We start from the raw sequence: 16,660 nt of genomic DNA, 5'->3' as shown, positions 1-16,660 counted from the left end.
GTTGGCTTTCTATGTGCTTCGTTTCGTGCCGGCCGCTTTGCTGGTTCAGGAGCTGATTTCCAGTTGCAGAGTGGAAGAGCCCGGAGTGATGCGTTTCTACCTGTCTAAAAGCAAGCCAGCCTCGGGAGTCGGGTTAAGAATGAGTTTGTGGTGAACAGCCCAGCACTGAGGGTGCTGGAGGCAGCTCCCTGAGCCGTAACACTGTAAACTTACCTGTTGGCTCTCGGAATATGCAGGAGAAACGGCTTGCAGCTTTGTAAAGCTATAAAAAGTGGTAAAACCCGGAGCAAGTCCGTTTAAGTTAACTTCTTGTATAAAACCAGGATCTCATGGAACAGAGATATGTTGGAGCTGTTTGCTGTGGTGGGCAAGTTGTAGCAAGAGTTGGCAAAGTATCTTGCCAAGCTGTCGCAGACCTCTTGTTTAAACAGAAGGTGATGGATGAGTAGGTTGTGTGTGCCCTAGATGCTGCTTTATGTCTTAAAATCCGTTCTTTGTATGTGCCTGGCAGTCTGGTCTGCTTGAGAGAGTAAAGTTAAGATGTATTTATTTTACTTTTTAATTCCAAAAGGAAAACAAATTCCCTAAGTCAGTCTTTCAATAAAGTACCATTTTCCTCAACTTTTAAATTGTGAGAGAAATTTTCAGTAATACAAGCAACTGAAAAATACCTACTATTGACTAAAAGAATTTGATATTAATAATATCAGATATATCTAACTGGTACTGTTCCTTATGTCAGTTCCTGGAGGAGAGGAGGAATGGGGCAATGAAAGGCAGATGGTGCCCTTCTGGACACTGGCAAGGTCTTGAGTGCTGGCAAAGTCAACCCCTCCCTCTTGTGCAGACTTTCTGAAGTGCAAGTAGTATGTAAAGTGTGTAAGAAGCTGATGTTGTAGGTGTTTTTAATTTAGATATAACACACAGCAATGAAACATGGGCTTTCCTTCTGTATTTGTTATGAAGATGATAAGGGAAATATTATGAATATTTCTACTTATGAAGGGGAAGCTGACAATACCCATAGGTGAGGCAAATTAAGTCAAGGGCTAGTTACACTTGTAAGTAAACACTTGTTCTGACTGGAGAGACTTGTTGACAGGACTCCAGTGCTAACCCCCTCTAGTTTATTGGAAAACACATAGAAGAAAGATTGAAGAAGGAGCTCCTAGAGAGGGATGGAGAGGGTGACACGCAGCTGGATGACTGAAAGCTATGTCTGTAGTTTGATAAAGCTACTCTGAGAGAAATCTATCTTCCTTCAATGGAAGAGTAAAGGCAACAGTTAGAAATAAGCTGTAATAAGCTGTCTTTTTAAACAAGTCAAGTGTTGAAGCTGCCCTTTGAGCATTTGCTAATCCTATTCTAGCTGGAGTGGGTTAGATACAAGCATCTCTTGACTAGCCCAGCTGATGTTTGAAGTTGTCTGTATGAGAAATAGGAAAATGCCCACTTTGAGTAAAGGTATAATTAATCCCTTAGGGTCTGGATGTGGAGCCTTTGGCAACTGTGATGAGTTGTGCACACTTTTTAATGTGTCTCTGCCTTTTGCTACTCGTGTTTCTGAGAGACTCTCAGACCATTGTGTGATTCTTACCGCCTGATCCACTCCTTTCTCTCTTCTGGTTTCAGCTGGTAATGCAAAATAGGGTTTTTTCTCCATTCTAAAGCAAGGGTTCTATGGTGTAAAAAGAAAAAAAATGCTAATGTTGCCTTTAATTTGACATTGTCCTGCCATGTCAGTCCTGTATTGCTTTTGATTGCAGATGAGTCAAAACATGCAGGGCAATCAGAGGGCTGGAGGTGAGGATTATGCCTTGCTGTCATTGGAGTTCCAGGGGCAGTAACCTTGTGGGCCTCCAAACCTAGGTGCCTGGAGCCCTGCTCTAACTGGAGCCTAACTGGGCAGTGAACTAGCTAAGCCAGACTTGAGCACCTCTACAAACAGAGATTAACTCGTGCTGCTTTATGTGCTGACATACATCCCTTGGATTTAAGTACAATGGATGTATGTACAGTTAAATCTCTGAACTATAAAAATTGAATGCTATGTTGAAAGCATGAGACTTCCATAGCAGCTTCATCTGCATATTGGTTGATGTTGTTCATACTCATGCATAAAAAAAACTTTAACAGACCATTATATATTCTTCCTCTATAATAAACTATAATGCCCTTCCAGAATCAGCGGAAGCACAGCAAACACGTTTATACTAACAGAAGCAAGTGTTAAATTGTCTTGTTTAATACTAGCAGGAAGCTGATGGGAATATCCTTGTAACTGATGCAAGACTGAAATGTGTGCAAAGCTGCTGCTGTATGTAATGTCACCCTTGCTGGATTTCCAACTTTTTAATTTCCTGGTGATGGGTTCTAATTGATGGTCTAGAGCAATGCAAATAAGTTGTATTCAGATGGTAGCAGCTTGGATCTTTTCTTATAACCATAACTGTACTTTAAAAAAGTAGATGTGACATAGAAGTTGGGTCAAGTTATCTAAAAATCACAAGCAGGAATTCTTTTTTTCTCATTTATGTTACTGCTGTGTAAAAGAGCAGAAGCCGATTTGGAAACCTGTAAGTTGGATGGTTTGGGGTTTTTTGCTTTTATGAGGTCTTCAGTATTGTATTTTCTCCCACAGTACTTCCAAGCCACAGCCTCAAAGGCACTATGGAATTACCTCCCCGATTAGTTTGGCTCCTCCTAAGGATATAGATTGCATTCATACTCAGAAGCTGATTGAAGCAATGAAGCCATTTGGTGTGTTTGAGGATGAGGAAGAACTGAATCACAGGTATAACGACTAAAATTTGTTAACGTCTTGGGGGTTTTCTCTTTTTAAGGGAAACTTAATGTGACTTTTCTTTATAGGATGGTTGTTCTTGGTAAGCTGAATAACTTGGTCAAAGAATGGATTTCAGAACTTGGTCAGAGCAAGGTAAGGGTTTTTATATGTTCTTATCAAAGCAGCTGAAGCCTTTTTATTTCTTTTAAAAGCCATACTACTAGGAATTATGCTAAAATTCAGCTTTTAACTTCCTTGAGTTTTGAGTAGAGCTGTAGTAACTGCCATTGAAATAAGATATAAAAGATACTTAAGATAAAGATCCCAAAGTCTTTGAGGCACTAATTAAATTTGTGAAGTGGCTCTATCAGTTAATAAAGCCAAACCATCATATTGTGGAGTGAGATAGATGGCAAATGGGCAGTTATCTTGCCCCAAGCTGCCTACAGCGCTCAATCTAGAAATTATTACTCTAGACTTAGCTCTTAGGTAGTGCTCATGTATGTGTATGCTGCAGGGAAGACTAATAATAGGTCTTAATTCATGTAAATTAATGAAAGGACTGCTACATCTTATTTTGAGTTGCAAGCACTCACTTTAGAAAAAGTATCTTAGAATAACAGTATATCAGACTGTAACAGTCTGTAACAGTATATTAGACTGACAGCTCAGTACAGGCATGAGAAGACAGTGTTTATGGAGGCTGTTGTAGTCTTTCTATATAATTTGTATTCTAGTTAGAGTTGCACATAGGTCAGTGTATATCTCCAAAGTAAGCTCATGTTCTCTTTTCACCCACAGAATCTTCCCCCTTCAGCAACAGCAAATGTTGGTGGCAAAATATTTACATTTGGTTCTTACCGCCTTGGAGTACACACTAAAGGTACAACTTTCTCACTGTTTGGTCATATGTCTAATGTTTGAAAGTGACTTCCAACAGTAACAGAAGAAATGGTATCTCTTTGCAGGTGCTGACATAGATGCAGTTTGTGTTGCTCCTAGACATGTGGAAAGGTCGGATTTTTTTCAGTCATTCTTTGAAAAACTGAAACATCAGGAGGAAATAAAAAATCTGAGAGTGAGTAAACTCTCTATTTGATAGATTGTGCAAATATACCATAAGAATATTCATGTTAAGGGCTCGTATTTGTAGTGAACGACTTACAAGCCAAAATGAAAACCAAAGTTGTTTCTGAGCACCTTCTAAAATACTATTCTATGCAGCATGAAAATGTCAAAGTCGAGCTTTTGGTTCCTTTACCAATGACTGTATGCTATATAAGAATCTTTGTAGTACACTTCTGTCCTACCCATGGTTTGGGAATGAGCTGTATCAAAAAGCAAAGTTTTCCCTAAGAGCCTTGCTTTAAGCTTAGATCTAGTAAGGAGCTTGGAAACAAGGTAATTGTGTGCAGGAATAGGAAGGGGCAGCCTGAAAACTAAGGAAGTTGAACGTGGTATGGAAAGGCTTCTGTCAGTATGCCTTCCTGGATGTACTTTAGGACCTCTGGTTTATACTTCTGTGGTCATGTTCCTCTCTGACTACTCTGCCTGAGATGTTACAGAATGGATGCACACAGTCAGCTTTGTGTAAAGCTATGGGAGGTGTGCTGTAAACATACAACACTGCTTTGTCATTCACCCTCAGGTGCATATGTTGTGTACCTTGCATGTAAAACTGAACTCCCAAGAAGCATTTCTCTTAGCCTACTCTTCCCCATGTAGGCATTTTGAAAGAAGCCTTTGCTTAGATGGCTGTCACCTGAAAGCAGACTTGCAGCCACACAGTTCTAACAAGTGGTCTACAACATTGAAAACTGTCCCATAAAGTAGCTGACAGCATCTCAGGCACATCAGAAAATAACTAGTGCACACTGTCAAATATGGACAGAAGTTTTTTAGATTGCTTCTACCAAGTAGTAAGATAGCTTACAGGAATCTCTTGCTTTTCTTTCTCACTACCAATGTGAGTACCTTACAACCACAGATACTTGTGGCTCATTGGACTGTTTGTCCATTACAATACATGATCAGCCTCTGAATCTCATGGCTAATTAACTTTTTTAAGCTAGCATTAGTACTGTATTAATACTATACTGCTTGTCGCTTATTAGTAATTGTTTTGGTTTGGAAGCAGCTCAGTCTTCATAGTGAGTAGTTTAGCAGTGTAAATTCTGTATTTTATCATTTAGTTTAGGAAAAACGTTCAAGTAGCAAAAAGATGTTTTCTTACAGTTATCTTCTCCTTCACAGGCAGTTGAAGATGCATATGTACCAGTTGTCAAATTTGAGTTTGATGGAATTGAGGTAAGAATTTTATGCGTGTTGTGACTTTTAAGTGAGAATTCATTTTCTTGCTTTGGAATAGGATAACTTTTCTAGGTATTTGTGACTGCTATTTTACAAGGTTATTGGTACATTATAGTGTATTTAGGAAATTGTAATTAAACAGCTTGACCACAACCTATCCCAGTAGAAGACACTGCAGTACAATTGGAGCTTGTAGGAGAACAAGCCCCTGGGAAGCCTGGCAGGCATGAGAACAACATCTTTTTCTGGCCTTTATCAGATTCAGACATTCACAGAACAATTTTCTTGCCTCAGACTGTACTGAAAAACCAGATTCTTAAGGATCAAAAGGGCTTATTGCATAAAGAAAATGCATTCTCCTTTGCTGAAGTATAGTTGAGGCAATTGAACTTATGTCTTAATTCTATGATTAAAGTTCCTTTTAATAAAATTCCAAGTTTAGAGTAATCTTAACTTGAAAAAACAACCCCTTCCTTTCCCTAGCTTAAAAAGAAAGGGATAAGACACAGAGGGCTTTGTAAATAAAATATGGAACTTCTAGCAATTCTATTGGATTTCTTGACAAATAAATCTCCTGGGATATGTTTCTGTAGTCACAGAATTCTAAATACGAGTGCTAACCACTCTTTTTTAGACTTGCCTAACTGTCCCCCCCACTAGTGTGCTGTTTGCAAACAGTACAACATTCTAAGTCATGGTTGGCACCTTTTCCTCTTCAGATTGATCTTGTCTTTGCAAGACTGTCTATGCCAACTATTTCTGACAATCTTGATCTCGGAGATGACTCGCGTCTGAAAAGCCTGGATATAAGATGTATCCGTAGCTTGAACGGTAAGTGTATTTAAACATCTTTACAGTGTCATCTGAGGAGGTGGTGAGAGGGCTTAAACTTAGGTATTTCAAGGAGTTAGGTGTTTAGATAGACCTGTATTTCAGGTTTCTTTGATTGGGGGTGTGCATTGTTCCAGGTTGCCACAGAAGGTGCTTCAGATGCATAGGTAGAGCACTTGAAAGAGAACAAAGTGTGGTAGTTAATAAAAGAATTGGATATTTAAAATACCTGAAGCCTAACTTGCTCATTGTTTAACACTTAAGCAGTGGCTTAATTGTTCCTGGCTGCCAAAAGAATCCTAGCTTTTGGAATCCTGTAGAAAGGCCTTACTGAAAGTTGCTGGCTACAGTGTAAACTATGAAAAAGCTAAGGGTACCAGCTGCCTGAAGCAATAATGTATGTGTAATCTATGATTCTAAGGTAATACAAAGCAAGTGATCCAGACTTGTTTTCATAACTTAAATGATAAACTGTGAGCTCCTGATCCAGTATAGCATAAAACTGACCTGTAGCTGTTATTAGGAACTTCTGCACTTCAAGTTTTTCTCTTGCAGGCTGCAGGGTTACTGATCAAATACTGCGTCTGGTGCCAAACCTAGAGAACTTCCGTCTCGCTCTCCGTGCAATTAAACTGTGGGCAAAACGTGAGTAATGCGATTGTTCATGATCTTTAAACTTTTCAGAGGCACCTCATGCTGAGAAAATAAGACTGTTAGAAGTCCTTCAGCTTTGGGTAGTTGCTTAAATGACAGTTTTTAAACTAAACCTGTCATTTTTAGTTTAGATTCAAGTCTGTTCATGTGGTAGATTCTGTGTGGTTTTTAATGGGAGTGGAGTGGGGAGGAGAAGGGAGTGACTACAAGACAAGGTGCTGCATTGCTTATCAGGAACCTGACTACAGATGATAGGAATACCAAGTTAAGTATAAAACATGATACATAATGAATAAGAAAATAATGTTTGTGCTAGAGCAAGGGGTAGAAGAATGGCAGGACTTTTTTTCCTGAAGGGAAGTTGGAGTGAGGTAGTAGCTGCAGAGTGTAGGCAAATTTCAGAGTAGCAGTAGTTTTGGAGGTAGTGTGATAATAATTCTTATCACTGCAAGGACCAGCAATTTTGGCCTCATTGCACTCCAAAAATAACTGTCTAAGGCTGAAGCATATTAAGTATGCTGTAGATTGTGAAGTTGGTGCTGTAAATTTGAAAGAATATATTTGGGTATTAAAAGACTACACATTAACTACAATTTATCTATTCTAGGCCGTGGCATTTATTCAAACATGCTGGGATTTCTTGGTGGAGTTTCCTGGGCGATGCTAGTAGCAAGGACATGTCAGCTCTATCCAAATGCTTTGGCTTCTACTCTGGTTAACAAGTTCTTCTTGGTTTTTTCAAAATGGTAAGGGCAGTTGTTTGTTTTACCTTGCATAAAGAAGTAATGTTTCCAGAAGGAGTTCTTTATATAAAGATTTACATTGACAACATTCAGTCTTACTCTGAATTACATGGCAGACTTGAAAACAGTTAGTTAGTTAGTTACTGGCTTTTTTTATATAGGGAATGGCCAAATCCTGTATTGCTGAAACAACCTGAAGAGAGCAACCTTAATTTACCAGTATGGGATCCAAGGGTAAGTAGACATCGAATTCAGAAGCCTTTAAATTTTCTTCTAACCTAAACTGATGCTAAACAGACTGGTTCTAACATCGTAGGTGAACCCGTCAGACCGGTATCATGTCATGCCTATCATCACTCCAGCCTATCCACAGCAGAACTCCACATACAATGTGTCTCCGTCAACACGGGCCATAATGGTAGAGGAATTCAAACGTGGTAAAGTCTTTTTCCATGATGATTATCTGATTTTTAAAACATAATTCTTGCTATCTGAAACCTCATTATCTGAACTGGATATGTTCTGTGAGGTGTTCTGCCCTTTTAGGTAGAATAGGTCTCTGGGAAGTTCACCTGTTGCAGGCAATAAGGGAACAGTTTCACAATGAACTGTTGTAGACCTGCATGGTGTCAAGGGACTCCCAGCTTTTTGAGCTGTCAATTACGGTTCAAAACCTTAATCTTGTGAAGTTTATATCATGCTCTGCTAGTCTTAAAAACAAAATGGTAATAAGGTTTTCTACCTCCGTTGTAGGTCTTGCAGTTACAAATGAGATTCTCCAAGGGAAATCGGACTGGTCAAAACTCTTTGAACCCCTGAACTTCTTTCAGAAATACAAGTATGTATGAAATCTGTTGTCTGAACTTGAAATGATGTACTTACTGGTTGCATAGTGAGTTTTAACTTGCAGTCTAAATAGAACATAGCATAATGCTTTTTTCAGAAACTAGAAGTAGTGTCATATGAATTTTGGTAAGAATAAGTATAGGGAAGATAGAAAAACTGTACGTGTTATGCCACAGACACTGTTTTTATTAGGAAAAAAATCAACTATCATACTTGGAATGTAGCAGAATGTAATTCTAAAGGATGAAATCACTTAATACTGTGCTGAATACAGGATATAATCTGTCTTGTCTGGAAGTTGTATTCTATACATGTAAGGCAGTTTCTTTCACTTGAAAGAATATATAGTCCTGAACTAGCATGTTAATTTTCCTTCTAGACATTACATTGTACTGACTGCTAGTGCTTCTACAGAGGACCATCACTTAGAATGGTAAGTCTTGCTTTAAATGGAGTTCAGTACATACTTGAAACTGAGCTTAGTGTTGAACTTCATTTCTGTTATCTGTATTAACAAATGGAGTATTAAGCTGGGCAACTAGGAATGCAGTACAGCAGTAAGTTGAGTAGACAGTTGACCAGCAAAAGTAAAAGCTTTTTTATGAAGGCAAGTAAACATAAATCCAAGTCATGATGAGAAGGAACAAGGAGGGTTAATGTGTGCGTGCCTGAAGGTTTGATACTCTGTGTCACGTGGAGCAGCAGATACAAGGAGTCTAAGGAGACTGCTTACCCAACACTACTTCAGCTAGTAGGAAGATATTCCTTGTTTCAGAGACTGAAGCAAATGGATTAATCAGTGTAATCAGTTGTGTAATGGACACTGTTGAGCCTGATCCTCTATTGACTTTACAGAGCAGTTGTCTCCAAACTTTTTTGATCCTGCGCTCCTATCAGCAAAAACTTCTGAACATGAACTTAAAATATATATCTCTTATTTACAAGTTACGTACACCTAACTGAAGTTCTAACGCTGTTTTCCTGTGTCAAGTAGATCCATTTGATTATTAAAGGAACTATATTTTTCGATTTGGAAAGACTAAACTTTTTTCACTGATCAATCTGCAGGAGGAGTTGCATCTTAGTTGTAATTGAACAGTTGTCCTTAAGCCTTTTCTGAACTGCTCTTGTCATTGATCTTTGGGGTAAAAAGGAGTTTTGCTGCACTTGAAAATTCAACCAGAGGTGCTAGTACCTGCTTCTTGTTGATAGTTTCATCATAGACTGTAGGTTGAAGTACTCTTAACAGTTCAGACCTGGTATAAGTTAAACTTGCTTATTTCTGTCTTTTGGAAGTCTTAAAGCTCACATGTCACTGGAAACATCTTAAACTACAATGTGTGTGATACAAAAATCCCGTACCTGCTCAGCTAAATGAAGCTTACCTCATACTTGTTTGTTAGCTTTTCTGTATTAGCATTGTATTATAAAAAGGCATATAACTTCTGTGCTGGATACAGTTAAAAATGAGTAAATCTCTTGTTCTTCTTAGGATTGGCCTTGTCGAATCTAAAATTCGTGTCCTGGTTGGAAACTTGGAGAGGAATGAATTTATAAATATGGTACATGTGAAGCCACAATCTTTTCCTGGCAACCAAGAACTCTGTAGACAGTGAGTTTCACTACTTTTCTGAGATACAGTTTGGCCAGTGTATTGTAACTTGTTCGTATTCACCTCGGCTTATCTGTGAGATGTTCAGTGGAGTACCTACTATTTTGTAAGTATTTGCTCTGACAGGCAAGGTTCTGAGCATGTAAGATCAAGTACTCTGAGACCTGAAGTATGAGCTGACTAACCTTTATTTGCTGTGTACAACTAAACTGTTTTGCTTAGTCCCTTCTTGAGAGTAGATGCTAGCATCCAAATAAATGGTCTCTGTGCATAAATGATTTGTGAATCTGCCTCTTTAGGGGTGAACATGTATCAATGTGGTTTCTTGGAATCGAATTTAAGAAAGTGGAAAATGCGGAAAGTATTAACGTTGATTTAACTCATGTTGTACAGTCATTCACAAGTACAGGTAAGCTTATATTTTGCTCTAGTCTTGTAGGGTTTCATTTTTTTGACTGCAGTGGAAGTTGCTTCACAAGGTGAATTGTGCCTTCATCTGGTATTAGCTATTAGATATTTCTGTAGAGCAACATAGATTAGCTTTCAAGTAAGTTCACCTTGAAACAAAAGTGACTGCTACGGTCATACACTGTAACACTATATGTGAAATAACAGTTCTACAGATCATAGTGCAAACACTCACAAAGAAACTTGAATTTACTTCGAAGCAACTCTTCATATTGGTGTGGATGTCTATATTTAGGCTTTTATTAAATTTCAAGGTCTTTTGTTACATGGCCTTAGTTTGATTCCCACTCTGTATGTTCATAATCTGGCTTTCCAGTTACACTCATGATAGGTCTCTTTACACAAGCTTATCTAAATGTGGCTTAGTTCTGTAATAACTGCTGTGCTCATATAGCATTTTCAAGTTGCATAAAAGGCTGCTTGCAGGCAGTTAAGAACAACCTGTTTAAATTATAGTGATTCTGCTAAGTCAGATGTCTCTAAAATCCAGTCTTGCTTTCTTGGACAGATAGAATTTTAACACTTAAACTACTGAGAAGTTATATGATGTTACAGAACAGTTACAAAAACCCCACACAATCACCACTGAATATCAAATAAAAAATGAATCTGAATCTGGTGTCATGAGCTGTGCACAATTGGGTTGGTTCAGAATGATTCAGAAAGTCCTCTAGATGTATTCTCAATTCTAGATCTATTAGTTTTTCATTAGGAAAACTAATCTCCTTTGGGTTAAAATCAGCTCAGATGTGAGCTGCGTTGTTAGCAAACCACAGCTGTAGCTGAGCACATAAATGCATATTTGAACTTTAATAGCTGTTAAATATCTGGCCTGTGCTGGATGTGAAATGGGCATCTTAAGTCACATTAATCTTAAGACTATCTGGAGTGCTTGGGTAGCATTTTGTGTTCAGTTAAGCTTGAAACTTCTTGCTGTCTGGGCTGGACAGATTGGAGGCTTGCTCTTCCTAAAGAAACATGTAACTTTGACAAATACCTAATGCAAAAATCCTCACTAAGCTACAACACGCTCCCATGTTAGTTTACCGGCAGGCTAGCAACCTCAACGTGCTAAAGGAAGGAATGAAGATTGAGGCAGCTCATGTGAAGAGAAAGCATCTCCACTATTTTTTGCCAGCTGAAACCATTCAGAAAAAGAAGAAGGTATCATAAAAATTTGACTTTTTTGGCAATTTTTTTGTTCTTTAATTACTTGAAGACTTCATTATTTATTTCTTTTTTTTAACTGTTGTTTCAGCAAAGTATGCCAGATGTTAGTAAAAATGCCTGTGAGCTTCAGTGCAAAAGGACTTCTTCAGATGGAAACTGTTCGGGCAATTCCAGAGACAAGGACTTCAGAACTCCATATAATTCCTCTGTATTAGATAAGATAACTAAAATGGACACATCTACAACAGAGATGAAAAGGTTAGACCTGGAAGAAGCTGCTTTTAACTGACATGCAATGTGAACTAGGTCTTACATTTCTTGTTTGAATATATGTGGAGGGCTTCAGGAACAAAGCTGGAATCTCCTTTGGGCATGTGGGGGAAGACACGTTAAAGAAATCATTGAAAAAATGAGTGTACATGAATGCATAGGAATGAAGAACTGTTTGATACCAGAGAAATTATTTGGACTTGAATAGCAATCCTATTAGGTTAGTGTGTAACTTGAAGCCGGCATATATGATGTGTAGCTAACTATTCTTTCTTAAAAGCAAGTATAATTAATGCCAAGCAGTATTAAGTGCTAATGAAGTGCTGACCTTGATCACTGCTGCTGACTTGGTGGAGTGTATAAAAGCTTGGGTACTACAAGTGACTCTCCCTTCCTGGGAAGTCTGTTTGTCCTTAAGCTACTTCAGCGCAGGAGGAATATGTAATCTTGAGAGAAACAGCCCAGCATTTCCATATGTGTGATGCCTGCTGTGTTCAGACAGTTGGGTACTGTAGGATTAGCATGAAAAAAACCCACAATCCAAAAAACAATTGGGTGCATGTATGGGTAGAGCAGATCCATTCATTAAAAGCAGCACAAGTGCTTGATATACTAAGCTGAAAACCAGTACCAATACATAGACTCACTAAAGAAAGTGCTGAAGTTGAAATTCACGGTCTGAAGTCCAGGCAAACAGGGGAAGTTCAGATTAGATAGAAGGAAGAAATTCTTTACTGTGAGGGTGGTGACACTGGAATGGGTTGCCCAGAGAAGCTGTGGCTGCCCCATCCCTGGCAGTGTTTAAGGCCAGGTTGGACACAGGGGCTTGGAGCAACCTGCTCTAGTGGAAGGTGTCCCTGCATGTGGCAGGGGGTTGGAACTGGATGATCCAAAGGTCCTTTCCAACCCAAACCATTCTATGAGTCTAAGAAAATTAAGATCTCATACTAGTTTGCCTCTGATTTTGTGTTGTTTAGTAGAGCTGTGACAATGAGCTAAGCAGGTAGATATTTGTCTTGCATGAACTTTCTGGAAATATATAGTGTTTCGCAACTATCATTTTCTAACTCTGGTGCCTGACTTTTACAGAACTGCTGTATATCAGAGATCCAATACCACTAACAACAGAGAGAAGATACCTCTTGGAGCTGTGCCATCAGCATCCACGACATTCTCTATGCCTGTTGCTGATTCAAGTATGTGTTGAAGTAGTGGGTGGAATGCAGTCTTTAATTGCAAGGCTGAACTCTAAAACCTTGTTACGTCCTGCAGAAATGGAGGCTACACTCGGAATAAGAACATCAGCACCTCTAACTGGTTGCATCATTTCAGAACATAACACAGTTTTTAAAGTAGGACCACATTTTGGCCAAGGGCAGCATGAATTAACTGGGAGTCCAGTTACAGACCCAAAGAATACTGCCTCTAAACGACCTTATTCACCCACCTCAACAGGAGATGAACGCCCCAAAAAAATTACGGATGGAGAAAAGGTAAGAAAGAGGGGCTGGGCCAGGCCTGCCAGGGTTTGAATTAGTATCATTGATGTAGAATGCATGAAGTGACTGAGAAGAAATGGATGTATAGTATATACATCCCCAGCAGATTCAGGAATCTAAATTTAAGCATAATAATAGCTTCATTAGGATATAGATGTGAGAAATTGTCTTGAATATAATATGAGCAATTCAAACAGACTGTTTCGGGTCTGGTAGCAGGGTCTCTAAATTCTACTGCACTTACATATTACTGCCTCCTTTGGAAGCAGTTCTTGAAACAATTCAGAAAAAAGCTATCTCAAAATGAAGAGCATATGAATATATAACTGTGAAAGTATGAGCTAATCTTGTTCTGGCAGATGACTTTTGAATGCCTATTGGTAGTTCTGCTGCTTTAGAATTGAGCAGTCTATTTGTATGTCATCCACTGCTGAAATGACAGTGTGGAGTTGCTTGTTAAACATAAATCTAAAGCTTCCACAAGAACAAGACTTAATTTGTTTTATTGCTACATATATAAATCTCCCTAAATAGCTTGACCTCTGTTTGAATCAAAGAACAACTAGAGAAACCTGAATTTTGACACTTGTAAAGAACCAAGGTTTTGGGTAGTAAGATATTTGAAAGGCTTGAGATTCCTGTGTGGTAATGGTAGTCTTGTGGAAGTGTTGTTTTAAGGATGGCCACTAATATATTTGTGTTGACCGAAGCTGTACCCAAATATGAAGGTAACTTGAGCATAGCAATTAATTTGACTCTGTATATTCTGTTCTTCCAGCGAACTGGACAGGACTCAGCATTCAAAGATTGTGGCAACCCAGAAGATGTCATGAGAGCTACAGGAAATGTAATTCTCAAATGCTTTTTACTCAGACTGAAAAGCTGAATGGGCTGTTCTAGTGCCTAGACATACCCCACATAAATACTCTACACGTTTACTGATGTAAACAAAAATGTGCTTTTTAATTTAACTCATTTCAGTCTTCATTTTGCCAATATTACACCTGTATGACCTATCTCTTTAAATCTACTACTACTAGATGATTTGGTAGTATCTAGCTTCTTGCCATGCTTGAAATCAGATTTTATTTTGTTTTAAGCCACTTGGTTCACTAATGTAAACTAAAAGACTAAAGCATTTGGCCTCTCAGAGGGAGGATAAAGAGCTTTATATTTAGTTTAGCTTGCTCCTGAAGCATAAACTCTTGAGGACGCACCCTCAAATGAAGATGTGATCTTGTTGGTAGAATGAAGGTTGAAATAGCTGAAACACTGTATTTGTAAGCTTATAGGGCTTAAGAAAACACTGCCTAATAAATCCCTTCTGGCTTTTTTTAGGACATGTTTGGAGGAAAAGCCATGCTTGCTCCAGTCATCCAGACAACAAGATCACAGGTATTATATATTGTGTCTACATATTCATAGGTAAATCAAAAGTAGAATTTTAATTTTTTGTGTAAAGACTTAAGTGTTATTAATCCCTGTAAACTTGGTGGTTCAAAGTAGTTGGTAAGCTTTTACCTATCATGCTTCCACCAAACTGAATAACTGAACCTTCCAGGTATACTCTCGAAAGTGAAGCCAAAGCTTCCAAGTTACTGAACTTTGAAAACAGTGTTTCCTTCCACTGGAACACTGACACAGTTTGTTTCCTCACTTCCTTCTTGAGCAAAAAGACCTGTACAAAAAGACCTTGCAGGTTTTCCATAAGGAGCTCTTAATTATCTCAAATTCTTGTATACTCATTTCTGTGACAAGGCTTGGAAGCTTTGGAGCGTATAAGTGGCTTTACCTCTTCTGTAAAAGTAATCTAGACAGTAGAGACACTCCTGATCCATGGGTCTGAGGAGAATGGTAGCTTCCTCTATTATGCTACTAAGCAACTTGCAACTTCTTTCCCCTCCTCAGGAATATAATTATCTCAGTTAATGCCAGGAAAGAAATGTGCAGAGGGGAAACTACTCTTCCTCTGTAAACTGGTGATAACAAGTGATGTGGTAAAAAATCCTTTTCTAAACATTTGGGTTTGGGCCATACTGGTTTGGTACATAAAGAACGTTATATTCAGCTAGGAAAGGGTTTATCTGCTGCTACTTCTGAATTAATGAATTCAAAACATCCCTTTTTTTCTTTTTCTCTCTTTGTGTGGCATCTTTTTGTGTGTTTTAGAGGCTTTCCAGTAAAGAACTACCAGATTCTTCATCTCCTGTTCCAACAAATAGTATTCGTATTATTAAAAGATCCATCAAACTTACCCTTAATGGGTAACCAGTTTCTCTTCGAGTAAAGATGGAAAGCACTTTAGAGATCCATATTATCAACGTGTATTGTAGTTACTAACAAGAATATGGAAGGTTATTCTTGCCATACTGCAACTGGCCAGTTAAAATCATGGTCTTATTTTATAGTGTTGTTCAATGCTTTGAATTATTCTTTGCATATTCTTGTAACAGTTTATACTTATTAGTCTTTTTAAAAGTCTTAGTTGTCACTTGCTGAAACAGCTTTGGAAAAAGCAACAAAAAGTGACCTGTCCTGTGACTTGGGATTCAGAGTGTATGTAAACAGGGTTGGTTAACTAGTCACTGCAACCACATTCTGATTTCAAGTGTATATGAACGTGCTTGTATTTATTTGTGCTTTCCTAGTTCATGTGCATCTATTGTTCTTATCTTAAATTATTTTCCCATTTGGCACATCCACTCCTGTGCATCTATTACAATGGTGCACAGCTTCCTCAGGTAGTAGCTTTCCACTGTCTAGCACAGCCATGCACTACACAAGTATTGCCTCCCATGGAGGCCCATAAATAATTTGAATATTGAAGGGAACGTAGCAGAGGATGGTACCCAGGTATGGAAATGATGGACGTGTCTCAAGCCATGTTATCTGATTTTTGTCTTTAAGACTGCTCCACCATGAGACTTGTTGTTTTTTTGTTGTCACTGGGTAGTAAAGCTAAAGTTGGAATACACAGCTGAAGATGCACCTAAACATGGACACAGCTGAGGCTGTTGTGACACTACTACCTACCTGCAAGCTGCAGTCTTGAAAGCAAGTGACATGCAGAAAGTGGCTTCAGATAAACCCTGAAAGCTGTTCTGAATGGGTACATGAAAACTTGTAGTAGTCTGGTTCTGTAAACTGGTAACACACTGCTTACCCAGTTAGTGCATCAGGGGTTTTGAGGGATGGGGAGAAATTCTGATCATAAGAAACAAATGTTATGCTAATCTCTCTCTTGTAAGTTCTTTGTAATTTGGTGGTTTTGTAGATGAAGTTGTATGTTTTCCAGAGTATTTTTGTATGTGCTGTAAAATAATATCTTTCAAAGAGAAATTCAAAATCTTCAGCCTCTTCTTTTCAATGCAGATGGGATCTGCTTAAAAAACCCAAGCAACTAAACCAAGTGTAAGGCACGTTTAAGGGGGAGCAGTGCCATAAAAAATACATTCCACAAAATGATAACCTC

At 38.5% G+C, this 16,660-nt stretch overlaps 1 protein-coding gene across 1 annotated transcript; it reads left to right on the top strand.

The window, feature by feature from the left end:
* Nucleotides 1-776: 776 nt before the first annotated feature.
* Nucleotides 777-15,452, top strand: PAPOLG (poly(A) polymerase gamma; the record flags this gene model as incomplete). The annotated part of the gene is made up of 22 exons (XM_010017730.1): nucleotides 777-806; nucleotides 2,658-2,794; nucleotides 2,872-2,938; nucleotides 3,587-3,668; nucleotides 3,754-3,863; nucleotides 5,039-5,092; nucleotides 5,815-5,926; nucleotides 6,482-6,571; nucleotides 7,188-7,326; nucleotides 7,485-7,557; nucleotides 7,640-7,760; nucleotides 8,077-8,161; nucleotides 8,549-8,602; nucleotides 9,662-9,781; nucleotides 10,081-10,190; nucleotides 11,292-11,413; nucleotides 11,508-11,677; nucleotides 12,779-12,885; nucleotides 13,022-13,182; nucleotides 13,967-14,035; nucleotides 14,527-14,583; nucleotides 15,358-15,452. Coding segments are annotated over 22 exons (2,165 nt in total), but the record flags the coding sequence as incomplete, so codon positions are not given.
* Nucleotides 15,453-16,660: the final 1,208 nt, after the last annotated feature.

Source organism: Nestor notabilis, unplaced genomic scaffold (genome assembly GCF_000696875.1).
Source record: "Nestor notabilis isolate BGI_N333 unplaced genomic scaffold, ASM69687v1 scaffold12077, whole genome shotgun sequence".
Lineage (NCBI taxonomy): Eukaryota > Metazoa > Chordata > Aves > Psittaciformes > Psittacidae > Nestor > Nestor notabilis.
Note: the sequence above shows the minus strand (reverse complement) of the source record. Positions and strands in the feature narration are given on the sequence as shown.